Source organism: Dendropsophus ebraccatus, chromosome 10 (genome assembly GCF_027789765.1).
Source record: "Dendropsophus ebraccatus isolate aDenEbr1 chromosome 10, aDenEbr1.pat, whole genome shotgun sequence".
Lineage (NCBI taxonomy): Eukaryota > Metazoa > Chordata > Amphibia > Anura > Hylidae > Dendropsophus > Dendropsophus ebraccatus.
The window spans coordinates 76,120,640-76,136,396 of record NC_091463.1 but is presented as its reverse complement, the minus strand read 5'-3'; the positions used below and the strand labels follow the sequence as shown (position 1 = coordinate 76,136,396).

Genomic DNA, 15,757 nt, shown 5'->3' with positions numbered 1-15,757 from the left:
GCCTTTCCTGGCTGATGGACTCACTGGTCAGCCAATCAGTGAATGGAGCGGCATCACACCCCAGTCACTGACTAGCTGAGTGGCCAGTCCATCAGCCAAGTAGTGACGTGTCAGCTCAGGAGATCCCAGAGTCCAGCTTACCGCAGGCACAGGGAGAGGTAAGTTAGGACTTGTAATCAGTTCTCCCTCTGCCCCTGCCGACTGCCAGATTTTATAATCTGCCGGTCTTCTCCTTTTATACATATGCAACAAGGCTCTAGTTTTGAATAAAACATATTCCACCAGGCTTCATATGAACAGGATGTGGGCCATTTGGTGGACATATTTCACTAAAAATTATTGCAGCATTGGGGACATATTTAGGTGTCATAGAATTTCGAGAGACAGATGGAAAACTGCAGATTAAGAATTTGTGTACAACACGTGCAAGCAACCTGATATTTAGGTTCCACAGCTTGTGGGTGCAGTCTAGACCAGGGTTTCTCAGCCTGCGGTACGCGTACCACAAGGGGTACCTACCGCAGGTTGAGGCGGTACGCCGGAGTAGGTGTGAAGGAGAAGAATCTGAGGACCCAATTGTCGGCACCTGCACTGTGTGCACTCTGTGATGCCTGTGGCAGTGCGGGGCTGGTGGTAGTCAGGAAGGAGGAAGCCTGTGTGCTGCGCTTCCTAGGCTGTAGCTGCTTCCTGTGGGACCCGGTCACAGTGCAGTACATGCTCTGCCGGCCCTGTCTGAGGGGGAGCTCAGGAGACACTGTCGGCTTCAAAAGCATCCAGCGACAAATGTCTCTCTGGGCTGAGTTTGTGGAGGCTGGGGAGCTCCGGCTGCACTTTGGATGTAGGTATTAGCTAGGTTGGGAGGCTGGAGGCCCACTGACAGAGCCTTTGCCCCCCCCCAGACCAGTCATGGGTATGTCCCGATAAGCCCCGTCCCAAACCCCAAGCCCCACCCCCGACACCGACTGCAGGTGGTATTTTAACACTCTCACTGCCAGAAGTCACCCAGCTTTCCAGCATCTTCTATTGTAGGGAGTATGTCTGAGGTCACCCAGAATCTTGTACTCTGTATTATGGGGTCACCCAGCATCTTATACTAATTATAATGGAGAGCACCCAGCATCTTATCCTCAGTATATTAGAGGTCACCCAGCTTTCCCGCATCTTATACTTAGCATATTGGGGTCAACAAGCATCTTATCCTTAATATAATGGAGGTCACCCAGCATCTTATCCTCAGTATAAAAGAGGACATCCAGCTTTCCAGCATCTTATACTCAGCATATTGGGGTCATTCAGCTTTCCCAGCATCCTGCACTCCGTATAATGGATGTCACCCAGCTTTCACATTATCATGTAGTCACATTACACCAAAACAAAGATCCACAAGGGATCAAAAAAGTGCAGGACAATCACAAATAAATATAATTGTATTCTTTATTTAGGTAATTTTAATTTAAAATACATACAAAAATGAATGAAAAAAGATGAAAAGAGGTTGATGGAATGAAACAGAATCAAATACATAAATTGGTGAGGGGACATAGAAAAATGTTTTTATGAGATCATATATTGCACATGCATTGGAAGTTAATAAAGACTAAAATAACGGTGGCAATACATATCTCTTGACAAAGCGAGCCACGCGAAACGTGCGTAGGGTGAGTAGGTGTGTGGGACTTGTTGCAATACACGCATCCTCCTAGTTTGTATTTGTATATATATATATTTTAGGTGATTTCACCTGAGTGTGTTGCTTATTCAGCAACTGCAGCTTTAAATAGTTTTTTTACCTTGTATACTTTATTTTTCGCTGCTAATCACTACTGCTTACATTACTCATTACCCAGTGGAGGGTGCCTGTATTGCCACAGTTATTTTAGTCTTTATTAACTTCCATGCATGTGCAATATATGATCTCATAAAAACATTTTTCTATGTCCCCTCACCAATTTATGTATTTGGTTCTGTTTCATTCCATCAACCTCTTTTCATCTTTTTTCATTTATTTTTGTATGTATTTTAAATTAAAATTACCTAAATAAAGAATACAATTATATTTATTTGTGATTGTCCTGCACTTTTTTGATCCCTTGTGGATCTTTGTTTTGGTGTAATGTGTATTTCTGTGTGCGTTCAGGACTGAACTATTTGGGCATTCTTTTGTTTGGATATTATCATGTAGTCAGTATGATGGAGGTAACCCAGCTTTCCAGCATCTGTACTCAGTATGATGGAGGTAACCCAGATTTCCCAGTATCATGTAGTCAGTATGATGGAGGTCACCCAGCTTTCCAGCATCTTGTTCTCAGTATGATGGAGGTCACCAAGCTTTCCAGAATCTTGTATAGTAGTCAGTATAATGGAGGTCACCCAGCTTTCCTTGCATCATGTAGTCAGTATAATGGAGGTCACCCAGCTTTCCTTGCATCATGTAGTCAGTATGATGGAGGTCACACAGCTTTCCAGCATCTATACTCAGTATGATGGAGGTCACCCAGCTTTCCCAGTATCATGTAGTCAGTATGATGGAGGTTACCCAGCTTTCCAGCATCTATACTCAGTATGATGGAGGTCACCCAGCTTTCCCAGTATCATGTAGTCAGTATGATGGAGGTCACCCAGCTTTCCAGAATCTTGTATAGTAGTCAGTATAATGGAGGTCACCAAGCTTTCCTAGCATCTTGTATAGTAGTCAGTATAATGGAGGTCACCCAGCTTTCCTTGCATCTTGTATAGTAGTCAGTATAATGGAGGTCACCCAGCTTTCCAGCATCTATACTCAGTGTGATGAGGTCACCCAGCTTTCCAAATATCATGTAGTCAGTATGATGGAGGTCACACAGCTTTCCAGCATCTATATTCAGTATGATGGAGGTCACCCAGCTTTCCTAGCATCTTGGACTCAGTATGGTGGAGGTCACACAGCTTACCCCGTATCATGTAGTCAGTATGATGGAGGTTACCCAGCTTTCCAGCATCTTATACTCAGTATGATGGAGGTCACCCAGCTTTTCCAGCATTTTGTATTCAGTATAATGGAGGTCCCCCAGCTTTCCAGAATCTTGTATTATAGTCAGTATAATGGAGGTCACCCAGCTTTCCCAGCATCTTGTATAGTAGTCAGTATATGGAGGTCACCCAGCTTTCCCAGCATCCTGTATAGTAGTCAGTATAATGGAGGTCCCCCAGCTTTCCCAGCATCCTGTATAGTAGTCAGTATAATGGAGGTCCCCCAGCTTTCCCAGCATCCTGTAAAGTAGTCAGTATAATGGAGGTCCCCCAGCTTTCCAGCATCTTGTATCGAAGCAATTGTATCCTGAGTGTAGTGACAGGAGGGGTGACTGTACCCTGGACGCAGTGACAGGAGGGGTGACTGTACCCTGGGCGCAGTGACAGGAGGGGTGACTGTACCCTGGGCGCAATGACAGGAGGGGTGACTGTACCCTGGGCGCAGTGACAGGAGGGGTGACTGTACCCTGGGCGCAGTGACAGGAGGGGTGACTGTACCCTGGGTGCAGTGACAGGAGGGGTGACTGTACCCTGGGTGTAGTGACAGGAGGACTGACTGTACCCTGGGTGTAGTGACAGGAGGACTGACTGTACCCTGGGTGAAGTGACAGGAGAGGTGACTTTACACTGGACGCAGTGACAGGAGGGGTGAATGTACTCGTGGCAGAGTTGTATGGGGCTCTCCCATGCAATCACTAACAGATATGGTGATAGGGATCAGTCAGGCTCAGTATAGAGTGAGCCGACGAGCTATAGAAAGGTGAGGGTTTCTTTCCACTGGGGGCAGTTGGCCTGCCTCCTGTGCTCTCCCCCCCCCCCCCCGATGGTTGCCCGAAAATAGAATGGCGTCATATGTGGGAATCGGGTCTTAGTTCAAAGTGGCATACCCGCACTGGTGCCGCTCTGTCCCTTTAAATATCAGAAAAGCGTTGTACCGGTGGTACAATTGCCTTACATGTGAATGAGGCCTTATATGAGAACACATAAACTGTATAGTCTATTTGTAAGTAAAATCCGAGACGTATCAAGTCCATATGTTTTACCTCTACAATTTATCAAAGTAATCCAACCATTATTTGCTTTTTGCACTTTTATTTTTCTATTAAGGTAAATATAAAAATCTTGGATCAAACTACCAAAGTGTTTTTTTTTTTTAAATTTTCATGCGGTAGCCAAGACCTCCTCACCGAGGGATAACATACATCTCATATGTTCTGGGTATTGAGCCATTGGTTTTGGGTTCAGGTGTGATTTCCAACAGTTCTTTATCTACTGTGGGCTTCAATGTAAAGTTTTGCAGTATAGTGGTTAAGAAAAGAAAGATCTCCATGCGAGCCAGGCCTTCTCCCATACACATGCGTTTTCCTGTGAATATTATACACATTTTAGTTCTACCATTGCACATGTTCTCACTTATTCGCACAATATGTTAAATAATCGACAGCTGTGTTACCTGTAGAAAATGGCATGAAGGCATCATTTTTCTTTACACCACCATTTTCATCCAAAAAATGTCCTGGATTAAATTTTTTAGGGTTCTTGAACTGTTTAGGGTCTTTTAGGACAGAGGTCAGGACTGGAAACACCATAGTTCCCTAAAAGTACATTTTAATTAGGTACAAAAAATATATATAGAGAGTAAAGAGTATATAGAGAGACAATCACTGGGTGTGGCGTTGTTGCCATAGCAAAATGATGGAAAACAACAACAACAACAACAACAACAACAAACAACAAAAACAACCTTTAGGTGCAACATTATTATGCCGGGTTCACACATAGTATGACATTGGCCGCTCTGTGACCCGGCCGTGTCACAGAACGGCCGGTGTCAGTGAAGTTTATCCAGGCCGCTACTGCAGTACCGGGCGGATAAACTTCTTTCCTGGTGAATTGGGATGCGGGCGCATCCTTGTGTGCCTGCATCCCAATCCCTATTGTGCACAATGGAGAAAGCAGCTGTAGTGCGGCTATTCAATGAATAGCAGCCGCACAAAACTGACATGTCAGATTTTCTTGCGGCCGCTAGGGATCCTGACCGGAGAGTATACTATGGGAGGCATTTATTAAGTCCGGCGTTTTTTACGGCGGACGTAAAAATGCCCCCGCAGCTCCGGCGCTACGGAGATTTATGTAGAGGCGGACTGCCTCTACATAAATCCTGTGCGCGCCGTTGCGCACCGCCAAAAACCTACGCCAGCTGAGGACTGGAGTAGGTTTTCGGCGTACGGATGATAAATCGCGCGGACTCTGAGTCCGCGCCCTCCGTTCCGCCCACTCTCCGCCCCTTTTCCGCCCCCTGGCGTACTCGGCGGAAAGTGCCGATTTGCGAATATTTTATTCGCAAATCCGCCATTTTTGCTTAAAAAAAAGACGCAAATCGGCACTTTCCGCCGAAAATCATCCATTCGCCGGATGATACATGTGGCCCCATGTGTATACACTCCAGCTGGGATTCCATTGATTTCAGTGCAATACATATTTTGAATTAATCACGGCCGTTGTTGCAAATGGCAACAACGGCCGTGAGTAATTAAAAATATACGTGGTGTAAAGGTAGCCTTAATCTGTATATGTAAGTTAGACACATAAAAAAAAACTTCTATTACTAACTGGCAACCATAGAAAAGATACCTAAACATCATATCTACTAACCATATGCTTATGGTAAACCTTTTGTTCTATCATTGCAATCTGTAAGTCTTTTGTTAGCTTTTTTTTTTAACCTCTGGTCTGCTATTTTGTTTTTTTAATTAAGGGAAATGACATTCTCATTTACTGTTTAAAGGGTTTATCCGGGCTTCAAAAAACATGGCTTCTTTCTTCCAGAATTCACACTCCCCCTGTACTCAGTTTGGGTGTGGGTTTTGCATGTCAATTCCATTGAAGTGAATGAAGCTGAAACGTAATACCACACACAACTTGAGGGAAGCGGTGATGCTATTTGTTATCTAAACCATGCTGATTTAAAAAAAAAAATCTTTTAAAAGGACAGATACACCTTAAAGAGAACCAATCACGGCCAATTTTTTTTTTTATTCCTCCATTTAATTTACATGACTTTTTAATTAATATTTGTAAATATAATTAATTTAGTGGCTGCATTTTTCCTTAACTTACCTTACCTACACTGTCTCGTGTCGGCTCTTTTCAAAAGAGTCGGCACGAGACAGGAAACTCCCGTCATGCAGAGCGGCCAGATAGGTTCCCATGATCCTTTGCCCGCCGCTCTGCTCCTATACAGCGCAAGATCTCTGTGTATTATCTAAAGTGCCTGTCCTCTCACCTATTCATGAAGATACAGACTGCCTTTGCAGTCTGTATCTTATACTTTACCTAATTCTCTTCTTCGGTGCAGCAAGGCCGGGCACCGCCATCTTAATTACGTCACTTGCGTTCCAGCGCTGGAAAGCAAGTGACGTCATCAAGATGGCGGCGCCCGGCCTTGCTGCACCGAAGAAGAGGATTAGGTAAAGTAAAAGATACAGACTGCAAAGGCAGTCTGTACCTTTATAAATAGACTTAGGGAGAGTTGAACTTTCATAATAGGGACAGTAAGTTTTAGGTGATAGGATCTCTTTAACCCTTAGACGACCCTGGACGTAGGGTTACGTCATGGAAGTCTGTCCCCAGACGACCCATGACGTAACCTTACGTCCTGGGTGTTTTTCCCGCTATGAAGCGCGCTCCGGAGCGGAGCGCGCTTCATAGCAGGTGGGGGCCGGCTGCAATCAGCAGCCGGGACCTCACCGGTAATGACACGCTGCAGCGATCGCGCTGCCGCGTGTCATTAACCCCTTAAATGCCGCGATCACGGCGCGACCGCGGCGTTTAAGTGTAAGTGACAGGGGGAGTCCCCTGTCACTTACCGATCGGGACCCCCGCAGTGTGACTGCGGGGGTCCCGATCGTTGAAACGGACTGCCGGAGGTCTCTCACCTGCCTCCGTGCGGTCCGATCGGCTATCTGCTACACTGAGCCTGCATAGGCAGGCTCAATGAGCAGATCGCCGATAACACTGATCAATGCTGTGCCTATGGCATAGCATTCATCAGTGTAGAAATCTAAGTATTGTATGTACAAGTCCCCCAAAGGGACTTCAAAAGTGTAAAAAAAAAAAGTTCAAAACACTAACACACAACCCCAAAACCCCTCCCCCAATAAAAGTCTAAATCACCCCCCTTTCCCATTATATAAATAAAACATATAAAAATGAATAAATAGATAAACATATAATATACCGTAGCATGCGGAATTGTCCGATCTATTAAAATATAACAAGCGTCATTGTGACCGGTAAACGGCGTACACGAAAAGAGGGGAAAAAGTGCGCAGATTACCGATTTTATGTTACATTATATATAAAAAAAATCAATAAAAAGTGATCAAAACGTCCGATCTTCACAAATATGGTATTAATAAAAACTAGAGATCATGGCGGAAAAAATGACACCCCATACAGCCCCGTAGGTGAAAAAATAAAACCGTTATAAGCGTCACAATAAGCCCATTTTATTAATATTTAATTGGCAAAAAAAAGGATTTCATAAAAAAATACATATATATCATTAGAGAATCTGTGTAACCTGCATATGGTTGTGTTCGGACTGACCTATAGAATAATAGTGTCATGTCGCTGTTACCATATAGTGCATTACGTAGACACAGGAACCCCCCCAAACGTTACCATATTGCATTCTTTCTTACGATTTCACCAATTTATATCTTCATAAATAATATATTTGGAATTCCATCATACATGTTATGGTAAAATGAATGACGCCATTACACAGTACAACTATTCCTGAAAAAAACAAGCACTTACATGGCTTGTAGATAGAAAACTGAGAGTGCTAGAGCTCTTAGAAGGGGAGGAGGGAAAAACGAAAACACTAAGATCAAAATTTGCGCGGTCCACTGGGTCATTTTGGGCCTGGTCCTCAAAGGGTTAATGAACATTTAAAGGACAACTTTTTTCCATTTATTGAAACACATTACAAAGCTATATAACTTTGTAATGTGCTTCAATCACCTATCTCCCCACTCTTCACTATGTTCCCCGGAAATGTAGGAATCTCATACATACCTAATCACTGTCGACCCCAGGCTCTTCTGTCGGCGCCATGTTGTGACAATGTCATCATCAAGAGGAGGGCTGGTCTAAGTCCCTTTAGTCCAGCCTCCCTCTCCTGCCTTGTCTGATGACTCAGCTTGCTCAGCTCCGATTGGCTGAGCAAGCTGCAATCCATTTGACATTCTGCAACAAAAAAGGCTGCTTGCAGTCAGTGAATGAATGATTTGTTCTATGTCTCTTTACTGTCTGTCCACTGACTTCTTCCAGCACATAAACAACTACAGGGACCCTCCCCTCTCTTCTCTACTTCAGCCATAAAATCAGTCAATGAGTCGTTTTATCTGTTTATCTTTCCCTCCATGACTGTCTCCCAGAAAGCTGTCAGCTACACGGACCCACCCTCCCCCCTCTCAAACCCAGCAAGGATTCAGTGAGTGAGGAGTCTTATCTGCTTCTCTTTCCTCCCTTCTCTCTCCCAGCATCTTATCAGCTATAGGAGACCTCCCCCCTCTCTCCCCCGGCCTACAGCCCTCACTCAGTCAGGACAGCGATCCTGCAGCTTTCACATTGCAATGTACTGTACACTACTTACATTGCAATGTGAAAATATGTGTGTGTGTAGCTGCTGTGCACAGGCTGAGACCCTGTGTGTGCATGATTGAATAGAGAGAGAGGGCAGTGTTTAGTGTACCAGGGGAAATGAATGAAGGGGCGGGACTTGGATGTCACAGGAGCCAAAGTGCATCATGGGAAGCCTAAACCAGGAAGTAAAGAAGAAAAGAAGATGCAGACCAGAGCTCAGGGGGTCCATGAACGGCAGGAAACTCAAGTAGAGACGGACTTAGGAGAAATGCTAAGTACTGCATAAAAACTGTGATTGTAACAGTTCTTTTTTTTTACGTTTTTATTTTTTTTACTGAGAAACAGGCTTGACTACTACTATTATAGGTCTAAATAACTGTATCTATGTCTAATCCTTTTCTTTTAACTGAATGGGAAACAATGGGGCCTATTTTCTAAGGTGTTCCTAGGAGCAAATTGTCTGGGTTTTTTGTTCATTTTTAGTGTATGGACACATATATTGAAAGCAAACGATTTGTCAAAAACCCTAACAAACCCCTAAATTTTGTCCAAAAACCCGCCAAGTGGGCGTGCCGTTGGTGTTTCTTGGGTGTGTCTTTTTAAAACCCACCACAACTAACAGACTTACTAAACAAACCATCTTTTTTTTTTATTTTTTATTTCCTGTTCTGCAAAGATCATTCCGGCCGCAGTGTTCTGATGCGGGCGCATCAGCGCGTGCCCGCATCAGAACTTCCTATATCGCACAATGAAGCAAGTTCATTGTGTGAACTGACAGGTCTTTCTGCGGCCGCAATTCACTGACATGTCAGTTCTTTGCAAAGCCGCATGGGATCCCGGCCGGAGCATATACTACGTGTATACGCTGCGGCCGGGATCCCATAGCAGATAAGGCAGTGTTCCACACCGTACAAAGTACGGCCGGCAACAACGGCCGTACTTTTACGTAGTGTGAACATAGCCCTAAAATCGGCTACTTCTAAAGTGGCGAGAGGTTTTAGCTTTGTCCTGTGAAAAACCTTCCAGAAGGGCATGAACCACATTAATTAATTTGACGCAAAGAAAACGAAAACAACTAACAGCATAACAGCTTAAAATGGATGCATTGTTAGTAAATGAGGCCAAATGAGTTGATTTTATTTTAGAGGCCCTTCAACTGTTTGATTTTTTTGGACAGTTTTGTCTTCATTTGTTTTTTTTGTTTGTTTTTTAAACCAATAAAAAGTAAAAAATAAAATGACAAAAATGACACACCATGAACCCATCTTAAAGTCGGAAGAAGAAATTGCACAGATGAACCGAAAAGAAATAGCTTAGAAAAATTAGATGTCAGAAAAGAAAAATGTAACAAGATCAGCTTACTTTTGGAATATGGTAGCCTCTGAAGGTTGTGTCTTTGCTTGTAGCATGAGCCAATCCTGCAGGGACAATATCTGCAAATCTCTGGATCTCATGGATCACAGCATCAGTATACGGCATTTTACTCCTGTCTTCTATTGATGGACAGCGACCTTTGCCAATCACACTGTCAATCTCCTTATGTATCCTGTCTAAAAGAGAAAAAAAAAACATATTATGGAAGAATTTTTTTTTCTTGTTCAGTTGTATACTGTCCTTATGTTTGCATTACCTTGGATTTCTGGATATTTCATCAGCATAAGGAAGCCATATTTTACTGTCACACTTGTGGTTTCCGTTCCAGCAAAGAACAAGTCATTAACTATCCCTTGTAGGTTGTCTTCATGAAACTCTGTGTTTGGATTCTGTTTTTCCTGCAAAGATATACCTTTCACCAATAGCCAAGGTCGAAAATAAAAAAAATATATACATTTTGACTACATATTGATGTAAGCATTGTCTAGATACTTACCTCTTTCATTCTCATAAGGAAGCAATCTATCACGTCTCGAGGACAATTCTCGTCCAGGGTGTCTTGATGGGCTTTTATCATCTCCATTATAAATTCTTTTAACTTTTCATAACTTTGGAAGATTTGCTGGTGGGGGCCTGGAACACGAGCCATGAAGTTTGGGAATAGGTTAAGAAGCTAAAATGATGAAAAAAATTTACATTATTCCTTAAAAAAAATATATTAACAAAAAAAAACAAAAAAACCTTGCACTTAATTTTACGTAACAACTGCAAAGCACACAACATTAAAGGGGTTGTCCAGCGCTACAAAAACATGGCCTTTTTCTTCCAGAGACACTCCCACTCTTGTCTCTAGCATGTGCAGGGTTTTGCTGCTCAGTTTCATTGAAGTGAATGGAGCTTAATTGCAAACCGCACCTGAACTGGAGACGTGGAGTTGTGTTGTCTCTGAAAGAAAGTGGCAATGTTTTGTTAGCATTGGATAACCCCTTTAAATGGATACTCTGGGATGTTTTACATATCAGAAAAGGTTTTAAAAAATATAGCCTTAAAGAGAAGAAAACCTGAACCTATCAAGACTTAACGCTTGACTTACCTGCCCCCAAAAGCTCGTGAACACCCGGACAAAATTTCGAATATGTGACAGGAGAGAGGTGAATTTTTCATCTTCGTAGTTGAATCTTTCACCAAACACAACGGAGCAAATAACGTTAGAAACAGCGAGTCGAATTAGATTTGTAGGATCTATAGATGTATCTGTAATATATGATATAGAAAGAGTAAGGGGCTAGGGATGGTCCAAACCGAGTTTGGTTCAGGTTCGTACGAAACCGAACCCTCGTTAATGATTCCCGCTGTCTGCCCGCTCCGTGCAGCGGGCGGATCCAGTGGGAGGACCGCCTGGAAAACTGGGATACAGCCATAGCCATAGCCTGTATCCCAGTTTTCCAGGCAGTCCTCCCGCTGGATCCGCCCGCTGCACAGAGCGGGCAGACAGTGGGAATCCGATGCCGAGCGTTCGGGTTCATCCGAACCCGAACCTCGGCGGGTTTGTACCATCCCTATAAGGGGCTTTACAATACTTTAGATTAGATTAGAGTTAGATTCTTATAAAATTCTATGTAAAATTGTTCACAGTTTTTTACAATGTAGTCTGAACTCTTAATCCTTTGTACATAGTCTATAAATAGCAGACATTCCCATAGATCATCAGGTCCCCACTTCTCTCCACAGTGCCACATTTCTCCACAGTTTGTGCATGGCATTGCACGTCAGCTCTATCGGTTGAAAAAGAGCATACCAGAAAATACTAAGCAGTGTTTTTGGAAGAAATCAGACAAGTTTTTAGAGTTTTATACAGTCCCTTTACTGTATAAACAGGTAAATGTAAAGAAATTATTTAAAACATCCAATTTATGTGACTGTATAAAAATTTTTTTTTTAAAACATGTTGAAGTTATTATGTTTTTATTATCAATGACAAATGAGCCAATTCCAGTGTAACCTGATGCAACATGACAAATAGATAGGACACTTTGCCTATGTCCTGGCCATAAAATTTCTGTTTTCTATGGTTGCGTGAAAACAATTTGAGATATTATTGTAGACCTATATCTGCCACTTTTTTCTGCTACTTAACAATGGATGATGTATATTTACGCCATCGCTAGGGGAGTTCAGAGGGGGGCAGTGCTGCGACCCCGCTCTAAACTGCCACGATCCCGACTGCTATCTGCAGCCCGGGACTGGGGCTATTAGCTGGCGCGGCCGATAGCCGCTCTCGCTAATTAAGACCGTTAAATGCAGCTGTCAAACATGACAGCTGCATTTAAAAGTCCTAGGTCTAGTGGGGGGATCCCTCCTCCGCAATGCAATTGCAGAAGGGGCATCCTTTCTGCTTACCGGCCCGGGATCAGCATCAGAATTACGCCCATCCGGCTGGGTATTCTATTGATCTGGTCTGCAGCAGACCAGACCAATAGAGCACCGATCTAATGGATCGGTGCTGTATTAAGTATACTACAATGATCTCTATGAGAGATTATTGTAGTTATATTAGAACTCCCACAGGGGGACTTCTAATTAATATATACGTTAAAAAAGTGTTTTTACTATTTAAAAAAATCCCCTCTCCTATTAAAAGTCTGAATCACCCCCGTTTTTACAGATCTAGTGGGACAAAAAAAAAAAAAAATACTGCATGCAGCATTTTCTATTTCTGTTAGTAAAATTGATTCTATGACAAAGGCCCAAGAGCAGATGTGAACAAACATTGAGTCAGCTTTTACCTTTACTGTCCATAAGTCTCTCGGTAAGACACCGGGCCTCTTCTTGGATTCTCTCTTCAATGCTCCTTTTTCCCAATCCAAAATTTCTCAAAGTCATAAGAGAAAATCGACGAAGCGTCTTCCATCTTTCTCCATTGCTCATGAGAATCCCTAAAAGTTTAATTGGAAGTTATTAGCAATATCTCATTCCTATAAAATCTTCCTAACCAGCAATAAAATGAGGCTATTACTGCTGTTAGTGATGTTATATGTCACAGTAACAGTTATACATCTGCTATTTATAATATATGACAGAAAAACTTTTTGGGCTTCCCTCGGCACCAAGCCCTAGTGTGACAAATGTCTGCACCCCTTATACACGTGCGCATAATTAATAATGATATAAGTTGGGAATCACATGGTAACTTCATCATGCGTAGTATTTTCATTTTATTGCATTTCAACTTTACGTTCACGAGAGGTGGTCACCATAGGTGAGAGAACTGGGCATGGGAACACAGCACCACCTTATAGTATAAAAGCTAGGGAGAAGAGGCTGATGGGGCATGTTACACTAGAGCTGCGATTTTAGATCTATATTTTTTTCATACTTTTTTGAAACCTATTTTCTTTGTACCAAAAATGTGACTACTTTGCAGGAGGGGGGGGGAGAGATTCCAAGAGAGGGGGTTTCAGTTTGTTTGTTTTTTTAAAGTCAAGTGTGTAGCTAGGGGATGACTGGTGGTGAGATATGTACCCTGGGTGAGGGGTAAGCTTTTGGTTAAAAAAAAAAAAAAATGTTATAGACATAGAATAAACTTATTTTATGTATGGCTTACCATAATCCTTAAAAAATAGATCTGTTACTTCGACTTTTGCTCTGTTACTAAACACATCGCTGTGGTCAACCAGCGCTTCCTTTACAGCTTCATAGCCGGTGAGTATGACGGCCCGTTGGCTGCCAATGTAGATGGTATACACAGGTCCATACGTCTCACTCAGCTAGATTGAAATATAAAACATTTTTTATACTATAGAAAAAAAGGTTTGATCAGTATTTGAACGTGTGGAGTAGAAATATCGGTTTGGATTCAAACAAAAGCAAAATGTTTCTGTCAAAAGTCAAGAATCCTTACTTCTGCATACACTTAATATTTCACTGCACCAGGGACAGAGCAAATGCAATAAGGGAAATAGGTGATACATACAGCATCACCTGTGACAGACTATATTAGTAGAGTTGTTAGTAGAGATGAGTGAACCTTGAGCATGCTCGAGTCCATCCGAACCCGATCATTCAGCATTTGATTAGTAGTGGCTGCTGAAGTTGGATAAAGCTCTAAGGTTGTCTGGAAAACATGGATACAGCCAATTACTATATCCATGATTTCCACATAGCCTTAGGGCTTTATGCAACTTCAGCAGCCACCGCTAATCAAATGCCAAACGATCGGGTTCGGATGGACTCGAGCATGCTCGAGGTTCACTCATCTCTAGTTGTTAGTATATTAGTATATAAGAGTGCTTGGCAGGCATGGAGGCTTTTAGAAGACCTCCAGCTGCCATTGTAACTGGTCAACACCCCACAATTACATTGTAGGGTCAGAGGTCTAACAAGCCTAGCACCTGTCAGAGGCTATGTTCAGACAGTGTTTTTTTCAGCTCTGTTTAAAACGACGTGCAATGACGGCTGTTGGTACATTATTCTTGTTTGGGTCATTAATTGCCCTTTGGGTGTGGCTTAATTAAAAAACACATCAAATTTAATAGTAAAAACGACAAAAGAACGGAGACAAAAAAAAAACTAAATGGAGACAACTAATAAAAAACGTCCTCTATTTGCAAAAGACTTGCATAATGCATAGACAATGCATTGCATAGCAGTTACGTAAGTCGCCGAAATTATTAAATGTCAAAATCAGCTGCCTTTTCTCTATTTTTGACGTTGTGTGAACATAGCCAGACAATGATCATGGTCCTTGATTGCTAAGTCATTATTGGCAAAGGTTAACAATACAAAGTGCAGACGTACCTGTCAAGCTTATTGGAGTATTTAACTCCAATAGTTTAGAAACCGCGCCAAGGAATTGGGTCAAGTGTCCTCTGGAAGTTAACCCAGTTTCTTCCTAACTGGCTCGGCTTGATTGTGTATTATGAATTATGATTTTTACCCTGGTGCTGGTAGAGGAGATAGTACTTAGAATTTTTAGCAAATGGGAAACTACAGTATAGTACAGTACTAGTTTCTTGTCACTTTTTATATGTTTGAAAGTGCTTTTTTGTATATTCAGCGCCTCAAAGATTAAAAAATAAATAAAAATAAAACTGCTGTAGTACTAATTCTTCTACAACTACTGCTACTATCACTAGTACTACTGCAACAATCCGTGCATGATTCTCATTCCAGACACACTATGTTTTCCTCAGTCTTTATTCTAGGTGTAGATATACTCTAATGAGGTCATTTCCATACATTTTCTTTATATACATCAATGTAAGGCATACCTTAACAAAAGACTGGGGTAATTCAGAAGTGCCAATGTTCAAAATATTCCCAAGGACAGGCAGAGGTGTAGGTCCTGGAGGAAGGTTCTTCTGTTTTACCTTATTCCACCATTTAATAAGATAAATTAGGAGGGTGGCTCCTGTAGTTAGGAGGAGGGTTGCTGCAATACTCATTGCCATCCTGCTGGCACACAAAGCAATCACCGTCACTGCACAATGTAACTCTATACATCTGAAAAAGCTGAATCACTGAGCAACATACTAAACAACACGTGATCTCAGAGGAGGGGTTGGGCATGTCTGAAGAGCTGAGGTTCAGATGTATAGCAGAGGTTATGTGAAGAGTAAACCAATAAAGATTCAGTGTAAGGAGAAGTGTGGTGGTGGTGGCGGTGGGAGTAGACAAAGATTGTCTATCTAGTTTTAAGGGGTTGTCCAGCGAAATTTTT

At 42.3% G+C, this 15,757-nt stretch overlaps 1 protein-coding gene across 1 annotated transcript; it reads right to left on the bottom strand.

Annotated features, from left to right (window-relative positions):
• Positions 1-4,104: 4,104 nt before the first annotated feature.
• LOC138766088 (cytochrome P450 2B4-like) lies at positions 4,105-15,489 on the bottom strand. The gene is made up of 9 exons (XM_069943425.1): positions 15,309-15,489; positions 13,643-13,805; positions 12,825-12,974; positions 11,132-11,292; positions 10,535-10,711; positions 10,295-10,436; positions 10,027-10,214; positions 4,463-4,604; positions 4,105-4,374 (listed from the first exon to the last, which is right to left on the bottom strand). The coding sequence occupies exons 1-9, from the start codon at positions 15,486-15,488 to the stop codon at positions 4,193-4,195; spliced, it is 1,485 nt and encodes a 494-aa protein (XP_069799526.1). The 5' UTR covers position 15,489; the 3' UTR covers positions 4,105-4,192.
• Positions 15,490-15,757: the final 268 nt, after the last annotated feature.

Excerpts from the sequence above, each read along its gene's own strand:
- LOC138766088 (XM_069943425.1), bottom strand. The coding sequence starts at position 15,488 with ATGGCAATGAGTATTGCAGCAACCCTCCTCCTAACTACAGGAGCCACC. Across the intron at positions 12,975-13,642 it reads TCTATTTTTTAAGGATTATG|GGATTCTCATGAGCAATGGA; the intron begins GTAAGCCATACA and ends TTAAACTTTTAG. Across the intron at positions 11,293-12,824 it reads GAGACTTATGGACAGTAAAG|ATACATCTATAGATCCTACA; the intron begins GTAAAAGCTGAC and ends CATATATTACAG.